This window comes from Gallus gallus, chromosome 1 (assembly GCF_016699485.2).
Source record: "Gallus gallus isolate bGalGal1 chromosome 1, bGalGal1.mat.broiler.GRCg7b, whole genome shotgun sequence".
NCBI lineage: Eukaryota > Metazoa > Chordata > Aves > Galliformes > Phasianidae > Gallus > Gallus gallus.
The window spans coordinates 30,367,669-30,381,491 of record NC_052532.1 but is presented as its reverse complement, the minus strand read 5'-3'; the positions used below and the strand labels follow the sequence as shown (position 1 = coordinate 30,381,491).

The following is a 13,823-nucleotide window of genomic DNA, read 5'->3' as shown; positions in this document are numbered from 1 at the left end:
TGCCAGTAAGAAACATCCTGAATAAATTTTGGTATACCAGTATCTGCGTAGCACTATACTATCAAGGTTGGTTCACTTGAAACATTTCAGAAAGGAGACTGCTCACATCACCCTACTGAAACAATAACAAATTAAATAGGAATGCATCTCGTTATTGTGCATGATTTTGTCAATACTTTAATTCACTCTTCATTTTTCTTACTTATAGGGAAAAATAAGTCTATTTATTACTGATGTCTAATATGCACAATCTAAATGTTTCCACAGAATGTAGACTGCTGCACAGGGTGATTCTAGTTCAATGCTTAAAGTTAAAAATAAAAACATTTATACCACACTTTAGGCTCCTAAAACCCCATTAAGCATACTCTTTAGTATGAGAATCACTCTCAACAATAAATACTTTATTTTATCTCAATTTTAAACTGTTCATAGATTTTGTTACTGTAAATAGTATTTGAAAAAAATACATGTTTATAATATTTCAGATTGCAAGAAGTCATAACATCTTTCGCAACAACATAAGTGTGCTTTCAATAATATTATTCGCCATATCTGGCATATAAATTTGAAAAGAAAACTCTATACCATGTTACCTTCTTCCATCCTGCAATTCTGTGTAATGAAGGAATTAAGTTTTTGGGTTTTTTACTTTAATTAATGTCTTTTACAGTCTTTTAGACAAGGCCATTCTTTAGTCAAAGGTAAAAAGAATTCGATGTTCTACACTGACCTTTTTACTGACTTAACCAAATGACACTAAATCATTGCTGGCCCACTTGTTACACATCTGAGCCATTTAAAATTCATCTGCTTTACTTTTCTGTCCACCACAGTACAGTGCAAGAGAATCTTCCTCTGCATGTCTCACAACAACAAGGAGCTGTTTGAGCCTCCCTGCACAACTCTACCTTTTTAATCACAGTACCTTTTCACCTAGCTTTCTAAGATCCTTCTTACACGCCAGCATTTGCCTGTTCAAATTATTTGCCTCATCTTCAGATTCTGCTATGTCACTGATGTATACATGACCACAGGATGTATACAAATTGCTATTTCTAACATTAAAGAATGGGTCTTCCCACTCTTATGAGAGTAGCAGAAGGATATTGCTTTACTTAGGCCTTTCACTGTACAGCCCTTAGTCAATTCCTTAATTATTTCAGCAGATTCCATGGAGCTGACTATTTTTCTTAATTGCCTTCAGTGAAGAACTTTGTCAGAAGCCTTTTGAAACTCCAAATAAATTAGATCAAGCATTTCTTCCTAATCCATTATTTTGATGACATAGTCAAAGACTTCTACCAGGTCAGAGAAGGTTTTTCTTTCAGCACAGCTACAACTGGTTTACTTTAGCAGAACTTAATCATCAGTTTTTCCTCATAATTCTATTATTAATGATGTACCCAATCCAAACTGACCAGTAGGATAATTCTTGTTTGTTCAAATAAGCATCACAAATAAAACAAAAACCAGTTTTTAGCCTTTGGTTTTTCATTAGGCATTTAAGAGATAAATTCGCATCAGTTCCCTGTAAGACAATCAGCCATCTGAATGTCCTATTTTCTTCAGCATCCAAATTTCTCTTCATGTTTCCTTTAATTGCACAAATTTAACATAGTATCTCACCTTTACTATTTTAAAGTTATAGATAATTCTTCTACAGAAAATGCAAAGAATTCAGTTAAATATTTTTTCTACTTCTCTGTAAAAATTCCTTTGAAGTCTTTCCTTTTACTCTTAAGAAAAAAAAAACAGCAGGTCTACTGATGTTTTCATCAGATTCTCTGCTGCTAATGTAGCTGAAAAAAAGCCCTTCAATTTATTTAATCTTTAACCACAAGGTCCCCTTGTCTGCCCCTTAGGCTATACATTTTCTATCTTCCATTTTTTTTCCTGGCATAATTTATGTTCTATTTCAGCAGTTCCACTTGGTCTGAACTTACTTGGAAGACACTACATTTATGGTCAAACATTTGCTTCTCCTTACAAATTTTGTATTGATTATTAAATACTTCTCTTAAAAATCTGTGGCTGATTTGCTGTTTGCAATCCCATTCAAGAACAAATTCAAAGACTTACTCATATTAATTTAAAGGTCACAAAAAGACATTTACATATTGTATGACAAACAGGTATTGAACCAGAGAGATTATCACATTACAAAGGAGAACCAAAATAAAAGATCTCACCCATATCCTAGGCTTGCAGAACAGCTCCAAGAAGAATGATCTCCAGAGAGAGATCCTTCCTCATTGGGAGTCATCCCTTAAATGGGGTCTAGGAGGGGGGCCTCTACCCCTTCCAGTCACTCAGGTGAAATTGCATTCACCTGTGCCCCTGCCGCTGACTCAGCGCTCGCCTCAGGTGGTCAATCAGAGGTTCAGGCCGTGATTCAACAGTTCCCATACACATATCTACTTACCTTAATTAGAAGAACTGACAATTAAACACCTAAATATTACCACATGCAGCAAAACATTTGCAACTCCATTATAAACAGTCTCAAGTATCTAATAAAAGAAACAGTATAAATCAGTTTTAAAATTATATTTTTACATCAGTTATTTTGTTTAGGAAGTGTTTGCTTCTATACAGCTTTTGCAATGATCAATTTTTTTTTAGATCTAGTGTTAGGTTTTTCATTTCTCTTTTCTTGTCCTCTATTGCCATTACATGGCTTCATGACACAGTGAATGAGAAGACACGTTTTTGGGTGTCCTATAAAAGCTTCATTTAGTATAATTTGATGTTATTATTTTCCTACCAGAATAAAATGATCCTAACGTTCCCTTTCTTCCAGAAAGCTCTGGCCGACTTTCCCCAGTCTGGGTAGGGTTTGTCCTGAAGCATCATGTCAGTGACCTACACAGAAAACAGAAATAACATGTAGGTAAACTTCTGCCATAAAAGAGACAATCAGAAGGACTCAAAGAACACTTCTTTTCATCTAAGACAAATCTGTTTCAGTTCTGATGACTTTACTAATTAGGCAGTAGAAAAACCGTATCTCCAGTATCACTTTCAGTCAACATGAGGTATGCTGTCCTAAACATTCAGCCCCTAGAAGTGTGAGCAGTTCCTTAACAAACAAGGAAACCTGTGGGAGATCCAAATATAAGAGGAAAAGGACTAACCTAGGAGTTGCAGCAACCTACAAGATGTAAGTTACTTTTGCCTATGGCCGTACTTATGGCCATAGTATGGCTTTCCAGTCCAGCCTGGGCCAGGGACCCACTTGTCCAAGAGCAGCACAGGCTGTGTTTTCACTCTTGAAGCCAGAGTTGTAACCAGGGAGTACAAGCCTGCAAATTAAGCACTATATGCCATTCATAATCTTCTCCTGCTTCCCGCTATCAGAAAGAAAAAAACACTTGGGAACAGAGACACGAAAAACCCTTAAAACTTGCATGGAATTTAAAAATATGAAATATTTATTCTCATTTTCATAATTTCTATTTGAAAAGACCATCTGTTTCTCTGTCCAGAGACTCATATGTATGCACTGCTTCTGCGTGGTACACATAAGAATTAAAAATGATTTTCAGCTAACTGTGGGAGGTTAATAGCCCCTCCGGCCCTTCCACCTTTGGGAAGCTTTGTTTTCACATCTATTCACTTCAAGATAACTGTACTGTAGAGAACTGAAAGTTACATACAATAAGCTCATCAACTCCATTGTGCAGAAGTTCCATAAGAGTGGAAACCAACCTATACATAAAGAGTAAGAACTAAACAGAAAAAAGGAAGAAACAGGGGGAGCAACTCCTACTAAAGACAAGTAGAACAAATTCTTACCGTCTGTCATTGGTACCAGTACACAGTAGAAAATTACTAATTGTTTCCATTAGAATGAAAATAACTCTTAATTAAATTTCAGAAGGAAATAAGTTCATCTAGAAATCACGATTTTTTATTATTATTTTCAATTGAATTTGTTTTAGTATAATGGTTTTTAGGATCTAATTTACCATGTAGTGAGTTAGCTACTATTTTCGCAGATGTTAACAACATTAAAGGAACACATAGGCCATGATTAAATCTAAACCACATAGGAACCAAATTCAGCTTCTAAATTTTGGCTCCTAGTCCATTTACGGTTAAAAGCACTTAGCATAATAGCCTGGAGGACTGAATCCAAAGGATAACATGTTAAATAAGTAGAAATACACGTTCTAGGATTTTCTAATTCCATTAAAATCAGCCTGAAGAAAGAACGCATTATGCTCCGAAATACTGCCCTTATTAATTGTTTTCTCTAAGTAATTCTTTTCTCGGGTCAACATGCTATGATGCTTTTTATAACACTCCCATAAGCTAACTAAATATTCTGATAAATATTTAATGTTGAACAAGAACTCTGTGAAGGTTTAATTCACTACACTAGTACCACTTAATCACTTAGGAAGGATCTACATAGTAATAAACACTTGCAAAGTTATTTTGAGAGTTTTTATTCAATTTCAAAAGTAGTTGCTTCAGAGGATTTCTGGGAAATACTTATTATATTTGCTAGAAGGATGCAATCTGCTCCTCTACGACCAATTATTTGTGGCACATTTCATGAGAATGACATTCAAGAAGGAGACATTTTCTGAGAAAAATGGCAAGATGAGGCAGGAAATGTTCTTTCTGATATCAGACGGTTGGTCTCTTATCTCCCAGCTTTGGCATTTATTTAAAGTCGTATCACCAGATCAGTGTCAGGTCAGTCACAGCTAAATTGGTTGAAGCAGAGACAGTCATTAAAGGGATGCATTCCATAAAGAGAAATCCAATTACCTTCTGCATTAGAGAAATCAAATTCATTTTCTGGTTTGTTCAAGGACAGTCACTGTGGAAAACAGCTTATGGGAGAAAAGTACTCAGCACCAACACAATGCAAATAACTCTTTGGACAGAAACGCACATACACAAAAAAATGGTGCTAGAATTATTTTGGAAAAAGAAACAAAATGATAAACTTTAATTTAATTTTCACAACTTAATAATCCAGAATCACAGAATTTTAGGTGTTGTGAGGGACCTCTGGAGATCCTCCAGTCCAAACCCCTGCTAAAGCAGGTTCCCTTCAGTAGGTTGCACAGGAAAGTGAACAGATGGGTTTTGAATATCTCCAGAGAAGGAGAATACACAACTTCTCTGGGCAGCCTGTGCCAGTGCTCCATCACTCTCGCAGTAAAGTTCTTCCCTATGGTCAGATGGAACTTTCTACGTCCCAGTTTTCACCCACGGCTCCTTGTTGTGTCACTGGGTGCCACTGAAAAGAGCCTAGCCCTAACCGTTAGGAATTTGTAAACATTGATAAGATTCCTTACCAGTCTTCTCTTCTCCAGGCTGAACAGTCTCAGGTCTCTCTGCCTTCCTTCATAAGGAAAATGGATGCTCCAGACCCCTAATCATCTTTGTAGCTCTGTCTGTTGGACACTCTCTAGACATTCCCTGTCTTTCTTGAATTGAGAAGCCCATAACTGGACACGTGACTCCAGATGTGGACTCACCAGGGCAGAGTAGGGAGGGAAAACAGCCTCGATCTGTTGGTGGCGTTCATCTTAATATACCCCAGGATAACACTGGCCTTCCTGAACACCAGGGCACACTGCTATCTCATGGTCAGTCTGTTGTCCACCAGGACCCCAAAGTCCTTCTCTGCAGAGAAATTTTCCATAGAAATAAGAGATGTGTGTGGTTTGGTTATTTTAGATTTTGTTTTCTTTCTGTATTTCAAAGTGCAATTACTGGTCAGTAAACTCTTCTTTCTGTCTTACTGTATAGTATTTGAAAACACTGCTGATACTCAGGAATAGAGAACAACTGATCACCTCAGTAATTCTATGTATCCATGCACCTCACATAGTCAAGATATATCAGGGAAAGCAACTTACAAAGTAATCACGTAATGCATTTTTCTTTCTTGAAGAGCTAAGAGATGTAATATTATACTGTAAACAACTAAATACACTGACTGAATTCAGAAAGAAATGGACCCTATTATAATGACTGCATATTCTTTCACTGTATTTAGTGTCTCGTGAGAGAAATGGCTAAACCGTACGGAATTGCACAAAGATTCCTAACACACATTCGCTGACTTTTTAAGTTATAAATGCCAAAGCAAAATATTTTCCTTAGAAGAATAAGTATGCCTTGCACTGCTTTGTCATCTTAAATTTCATTCTACCAAATAAAACCACGAATTTATTAACTATTCATAACATTCATTTCACATTAACTGTGAAAATAACTTACAATGTTATCATTAAGCTACTAGCAAAATGTTATGATTCACAGCTTTTGTTACAGAAAATAAAATGGTTCCTTTTAATACGATATACTACAGTTATTAGAAAAACGACATTGTATCATATAAAAGGAAGAAAATGAGATTCAATGTCACGTTCAGAGCATGTAAGTTACACGGACAACAAAAGCAGAAAGCAAAATTCTATGAACTTCAGAAAGCAAACATCCAGAAAAACAAACACAAACAAATAAACAAAAAGCAGTAAGAGATCTGAGGTACCTGAGCTACACTACGTGGAACATCAAGATACCTTAAGGATCAGATATCTAGTACTTCCATGTCGTTGCTCTTTGAGCATACTGCTCAGGACGCTCCGCACATACATACACCTTAGATCTCTCCTCCATAGACAATCCTTTCCAGCAGAGACAATGCCTGCAGTGGGAGTTTGGGGGAAGCCTAAGTATCTTTTCTATTAATAAGCCAGCTGCAAGTGCCAGTTTGACCTAATACTTTGGCCATGCCTTCAAAACACTTTCCAAATCCTTCATTAATAGGAGCTATGCTGTGATCCTCAGAGCACTAACTAATAATTCCTGGAAAACCAACGTGGCATAGTCTGCCTGCCAAGCTGCTTTCATCTGCCAAATTGCATTTTAGAAACCTACGAGTATAAAAGTACACCAAATAGTTCCATAGTAGCACTTCTCCATATAAGCAACTGAACAAACTGTATCTTAAAAGATGAACAGATGCTGGACAAGCTCTCAAGGGTGTGATGTGTTCTATGCCACAACATTAAGTAAGTAATACTGACAGTCAGTGGAGAATTTTTGTTGTTTTATTGACAGTTTGATAAATTGTCAAAATATAGGAGAGCAACCCTCCAGAAATTAACCTAACTTAACAGAATACGGAGGCAGCCAAGATCCACAAGAAAAGCCTGAAAATACAAAACTCTGGTGAATTCTGAAATCATTTTTTTTTTAATTATTTTTTTTCCAGTAATGAGCAATGCAAGGAATAATGGCCAATAGAACCACCACATCTTGTACGAATAAACACGCTGTTCATGAGCAACTACTCAGCCTGGAGGGCAAAACTTCATGATACTATTGCTGGGAAATGGAGTAGCTTGAGTAACTCTGCATTTGACAAAATTAATCATAAGCGAGTGAAAAGGTAGGTATAATGAGCACCCTGCCTGTATGGAACTAATTCTGTGTTCTAAGCAATGCTTCAGGACAGCAGCTTTTACCTTTGGCATATTACATATCTTTCTCTTAATACATTTCTACCACCATCAAGTATGAGACTCAAGTTTCCTAAGTGTTAATTTAGTTCTATTTCTAGAAGCTTCAAATTTTCAAAATCTCTTGATTTAAATCATATTCATCTTTAAAAGTAACACCAAATTAATTTAATTTGAAACTCAGCCTTTAAGTAGCTCAGGAGTAGCATTTTTCCACTCATCCCAAACTGTTTAACCAAGAAACGTATTGCTCTCAGTCTTTCAGCAGAGAAACAACTGATAGGGCAAGAATGACAAAGCACTAATGGCAGCACAGAATGGCGTGTGGGCACATTGCTTGGTTTCGTGGAGCAGAACACTTGTCACTGAAATAACCCATTGGTACCCTTGGTAAGAACTCAGTAAAACTTATGAGTCTCCGAAAAGTAAGCGTGGTTGGTTTTTGTTTGTTTGTTTTCTGGCTGGTGTGGCTAAGCCAGGTTAAAGTGAGAACATTTAGTGAAGTCTAAGTGTGAAGTCAATGAGAACTAATGTGTGTACTATGGAGCGCGTGCAGTCATTCCATTTTAGTCTGTGCTTTGCAGCTCTGTGCTTTTAGGTAAAAGTTATATATAGGTGGCCCAGTATCTACACATCAATTCTTCATTATGTCACAGTTTTCACTACATCGTGGCAACCGTACACAAAAAGAGGGATACATTTAGTATTCAGTCATTAAAAGCTTCACTCCACCATTTTGGGATTCATCCTCTTTGAGATACTTAAAAATTGCAGAGTTGTTAACTTGATGTGCAAAGTAACCTATATGAAAGATGCTTTTATCCTTCTATTAGCTGGACGTTAGGGAGAAAACTGTCTGCTGTGGATCATGGCTCAACACTTTCATGACTTACACAGCGATAATACGAAATGTCTTCTTAAATTATGAAATTCTTTTGACATATGAGCAGAAGTGTCAAAAACTTTGATACATATCCCTCAGAAATAGCTGTTAATTTATTTTAATCTACTCTGTTGCATTTTGGAACACACAAATGTGTAACTGTTTGAAAATGAATGCAACAAATATTTATACTAAGTCTTACTGATCTATAAAAAAGACGATATTTTTCAAGCTAAATATTTTTGGCTGCAAACACATAGCCAGATTTTAAAATAGTTATGTCTACTTTTACATTTTTAAATGTTCCTAATGCAGATTCATTGCTACCCTGAAAACTATCAAGCTTATTTCTCCTTCATTTCAATTGGAAGAAATTCTTTTTATATTTGCACTTGCAAAACAACAGCAATCACAGAGACAAAATATGGCCCCCTCAATCTGCTCTTTGTTTTCTCAATTAAGTCAAAGCTAGCACATTGTTCTTGTCTTAACACATTGTTTTAATAATAGGTAAATCCTGAAAAACAACATTAATTGTCTGTCACAATTCAGTGATCAATATGAATGATAAATAATACTGTGGTTCAATTCTCAAGCTTCCACAACAGACTCCAGTATTATTTTCTGCATTTGACCATTTCCCACCACTGTTCCCAGCATTGCCCTTATGAGCTATGTCACATTTGAATTATTCCCCAGATCCACAGCATTTGCACACACACTGTCTTACATCTGCATGTCCACCAAATGCAGTTAAAATCTGTATTCAAATTACTCTGGAAATCGTATCTTGTACTTTAATATCCACAGAAATAATTCCTGAATAAATTTTATTTAAAACAATCAAACAAAAAATAGAGTAATTTTCTTTTAACTGGAAATTTTTGAACACTTCAAAATATAAATAACTGTTGTTGAGGACTAATTGTACAAATAGAATAGAGCTTCTGTAAATAAATAAATAAAATCTGCTACACCAACCCATTTCCTACCATATCTCAAGTCCCTTCTGTGCACACAAATCACTAAATATATCAACAAAATACTAGGTGCCATGTGGCAAGCAGTTGCTACTTATATAGCCATTGACACTATGCTTCAGGAGATATTTGTTCTTGTTTTACCACTCCTTATTAGTTTTACAAATGCATAAGCAGAGGTTTGGGTAATATTAGAGGCAATATGCGAGACATAAAGCCACGCCATGATTTTTATTATGGCATTCAGCTCTGTTCCATCTTTGGCTGACATGGCAGGAAAGCTTGCTTTCTTTCCTTTGGGAGCTTGGTGGCTTTGTTCAAAGCAAGAGTCGTGCCAGGTCTGGCACACATCTAGAATTATAAGAATATTTTTTATATTCAGAGAAAAGAAAAAGGCATTTATGGAGTGCAATTATTGCAGGGAACTTGGACTAGATGGCCTTTATAGATCCCTTCCAACTCTAAGGATTCTATGATTCTATATCACACATCCTATGTCTAAGAGTCTGTGCCTTCATCGGGCTGATCTGGGAAAACAAACCTAGAGAATCCAAGTTCTTTTGAAAGGTCCCACAGAGGAATAAGCACAGCTGAAGGATTCTGGAGAATGGACAAGTCACATCACAAAAGGATGACACACAAAATGATGACCCTAGAGAAGCTGTGGATGCCCCACCCCTGGAAGCACTCAAGACCAAGTTGGGTGCAGCTCTGGGAAGCCTGATCTAGTGAGTGGCACCCCTGCCCACGCAAGGGGGTTGGAACTGGATGGGCTTTAAGGTCCCTTCTGACCCACGTCTTTCTATAATTCCGTGGCTCCATAAATTCAGTGAGCAACCAACAAGCAAAACACTGTCAGAAGGTTCAAAATGTGCTCATGCTGAAAGAGCCTTTTTATGGAAAATGCAAATAGTATTTTTAAAGTTAGGATGGGACCCTGAATGTTTGGAATACTGCACAAATGCATCTATTTCAAAACTACAGCCATGTACAGGTTTTAGATTTCTAGCTATATAGCCATATAGCTATATACAGGAGTCTCTGTTTTAGCATATATGAAACTATACACCAAATGGTGATACACAGTAACTAAGATGCGATTCATTCTTTGAGACTAAGTCTTCATCTTGGAAAAATTCTAAGGTCTGAATATGCCAGCAAGCCACAGACAAGAAGCTCAACTGACCCGTCTCATAAAGGACACAAAGGTTAGAAAGCTCACTATCAGCATGAATGGAACAATAAGAAAAATCTGGTTTAATTTAGCTTAGATACAACATGGATGCTGAGCTGTTCTGGCTAGATTGCCAGCCACTCTGGATGCATCCACAAGGAGTACTTATGTCTCTAAAGATAGCTTTCCTGGATTGTGCCAACAGGAGGCTTACCAGACTGCCTGCTGCGGAGTGTTTATATATATGCCTAGGCACATATATAAAGAACATCACTTCCAGAGACACCAAGGAGCCCCTTGCAAAACAAATTCAAAACAGAAATGTATTAACTGCTCGCATTTATTTCTAGTATACCTTCTTTCAACATCTCCATCTAACAGCTTTCTCTGTAGGACTTGCATGCATTCATATACTGTAACATATGGCCCATTAAGTACTGCTCTTGGGCACTGGCATCATTTGTATTTGTATCGTAATACCCTCAGAGGCAGAAATTCACTGTTAGACTTGTACACCACCAGTGCAACTTTTCCTGTGTAATCTGTGTTTGCATGTGTCAGGAGGCATCATTTACTATTCTGACAATTGTGGCTTCAAAGTTCTTGCGCTTCAGATAGAAGTAGCCATAAATGACAACAAATATGTCACTTGGTGTCTTTTCACTTGACTTTCCATTTCCCAGAAAGTATATTAATTATTAACTATTATTAATTTAATCATATTTGATGAGCTAGTGGATAAGAGCCAGTGGCTGGAAAGCTGCCTGATGGAAAGGGACATTGGTGTACTGATAGACAGTTGGCTGAATATGAGCCAGCAGTGTGCTCAGGTGGCCAAGAAGGCCAGTGGCATCCTGGCTTGGATCAGGAATGGTGTGGTGAGCAGGATTAGGGAAGTAATCCTGCTTCTGTACTCAGCATTGGTGAGGCCTCACCTTGAGTACTGTGTTCAGTTTTGGGCACCTCAACACAGGACAAAGGACATTGAGGAGCTGGAGCAGGTCCAAAGAAGAGCAACAAGGCTTGTGAAGGGCTTGGTGAATATGCCCTATGAGGAGCGATTGAAGGAACTGGGGCTGTTCAGTTTGGGGAGGCTGAGGGGAGACCTTACTGCTCTCTTCCAATATCTGAAAGGTACTTATAGCAAGAGCGGGGCTGGTCTCTTCTCACTGATGACAGGTGACAAGACGAGGGGAAATAGTCTCAAGTTGTGCCAGGGTACGTTTAGGTTGGATATCAGGAAAAACTTCTTTACAGAAAAGGTGGTGAAGCACTGGAATAGGCTCCCCAGGGAGGTGGTTGAGTCACCATCCCTGGATGTGTTTAAAAACTGTTTGGATGTGGTGCTCAGGGACGTGATTTAGCGGAGGGTTGTTAGAGTTAGGGTAGGATGGTTGGGTTGCGGTTGGACTTGATGATCCTTAAGGTCTTTTCCAACTTGAGCAATTCTATGATTCTATGATGCCCTCACAGGCAGTGAGGATTGGGGTGCTCCTGGGAACATTGGGGTGATACAGTGAGGACATGAAAGAAGACGCACTTATGACAACAGAAGATTATGAATGGGAAAGTTGTAGGGGCGGATGGGAAAGCTAGAAAAAAAAAAAACAACTTGTGAAGGTATATAAGTGATGTGAGAACTCGTAATAAAGGATTTGGATCATTCACATCTGAGTCTGTGCATCAGACGCTGCAACATTATTATATTTTACTCTTCAGCGTGATGTCATATGGTATGGGCATCCTTTTGGCTAGTTAAGATCATCTGTCCTTGTTCTGTCTCATCCCAGCAGCCTGTGCTCTCCCAACCCCCTCACTAGCAGGACAGTGTGAGAAGTGAAGTCCTTGGATCTGTGCAGCACTGCTCAGCAAGAACTAAAACATCAGTGTGTGCTATCAACACTTTTCTCCTAAATCCAAAACATAGCACTATGCTAGATGCTATGAAGAAAATTAACCTTATCTCAGTTGAAAACAGGATAACATGCTGCCTTGAAAGTAATTAGGAGACAGATATAGAAAATTCGAAACTTAGGCTTTCAGATAAAATTGTTGCTTCTGCAGATTCAAGACAGTATCTTACAATTTTTGGCAACACTGAATCTTGCTATCTTTTTGTACAATAAGCACAAAGAGGTAAAGATGGTTGCCACACATTAATAGGTATACTTGAAAATGATTCAGGCACCTCTTTGGGAAGAATAGTGAAGACACACAGCAGATAATGGTTTATGAAGAATTTTTAAGTACAAGTAGAGTTGATAGAGGGTGTTTTGGAAAAGGGAGTACAGCAAGATGAGAGTTGAGAGAAACAGCTTTAACTCTAGAGATAGGATTTTATACTTCCTTCTGGACTGGTGCTGCTGGATGTTCTACAGCCAGTTTGGCTGTAAGTAGATGCCTGGTTTTACAGGCTGAGAAGTCAAGGGTTGCTAGAAATGATTATTAGTAACACTGCTTTCTTGCTTCCCCTTGGCTACAAAAAATAGCAGTCCTTAACCAAAATGCTGTTAGCTGAGCGTAGGAAGAATTTTGTGGCTTCGTTGCTTCAGCTCAATAACGAGTGAAAGAATGCCAGAACCTCTCAGCAAACAGGAAATTCAAAGACAATGGAAAGAAATTTCTTGCACTGATCAAGCATATTTGTGTGCACAATCTTTACCATACGGTTGTTACTCCACCATGTCATAAAGTCTGTATCCAGGCCATAATTTCATTTGAAATTGAGTTTTTCTCACATAAACAAAGAACTGAGATTATTCTCAGGTTTTTTTTTCTTGACATCAAAGGCATAGCTATCCATCTGTAAATGTTCATCCCATGAGGAAGCAGGATTGATATCATTTAGAAGAAAGCAAATAACACTAGATCATGCTTGCCATTTGTTTGACGTGCTTATTTTTTATTCACTGTCTAAACACAAAGCCACGTGAAGTCAGCTAATGGTCACTCATTAAAATGTACTTTTACCTTATTTATATTCATAAAACACACTGTAGAGCAAACCAACAAATTCTTTAAAAAAGAACAAAGGAGAAAAATCTCAAGGATATCAACTTTACATGAAAGGGAAAGTTGCTTTTTTGTAAATTCACTTGTTACAAATTAAGATATGCTACTTTATCAACATGGTATAAAGCAGATTTTTTTTTTTTTAAATCAGATTCCCTTTTGAAGAACAATTTTTGGTCAATTATTACTTCTTATATGGATAGTTCTCAAATCTGAACCATACTGTGTGCACAGCTGATACGGTACAATCTTTGCTCTACAGCTGGTCTTGTTTGTCA

At 37.5% G+C, this 13,823-nt stretch overlaps 1 protein-coding gene across 1 annotated transcript in view; it reads right to left on the bottom strand.

The window, feature by feature from the left end:
* The window catches only part of TMEM117 (transmembrane protein 117), a 195,970-nt gene that overhangs the window by 68,445 nt on the left and 113,702 nt on the right, over positions 1-13,823 (bottom strand). Inside the window, exon 5 of the mRNA XM_416041.8 lies at positions 2,768-2,865. Within this exon, the coding sequence (XP_416041.3) occupies positions 2,768-2,865 (98 nt within the window). The remainder of the gene's footprint in view (positions 1-2,767; positions 2,866-13,823) is intronic.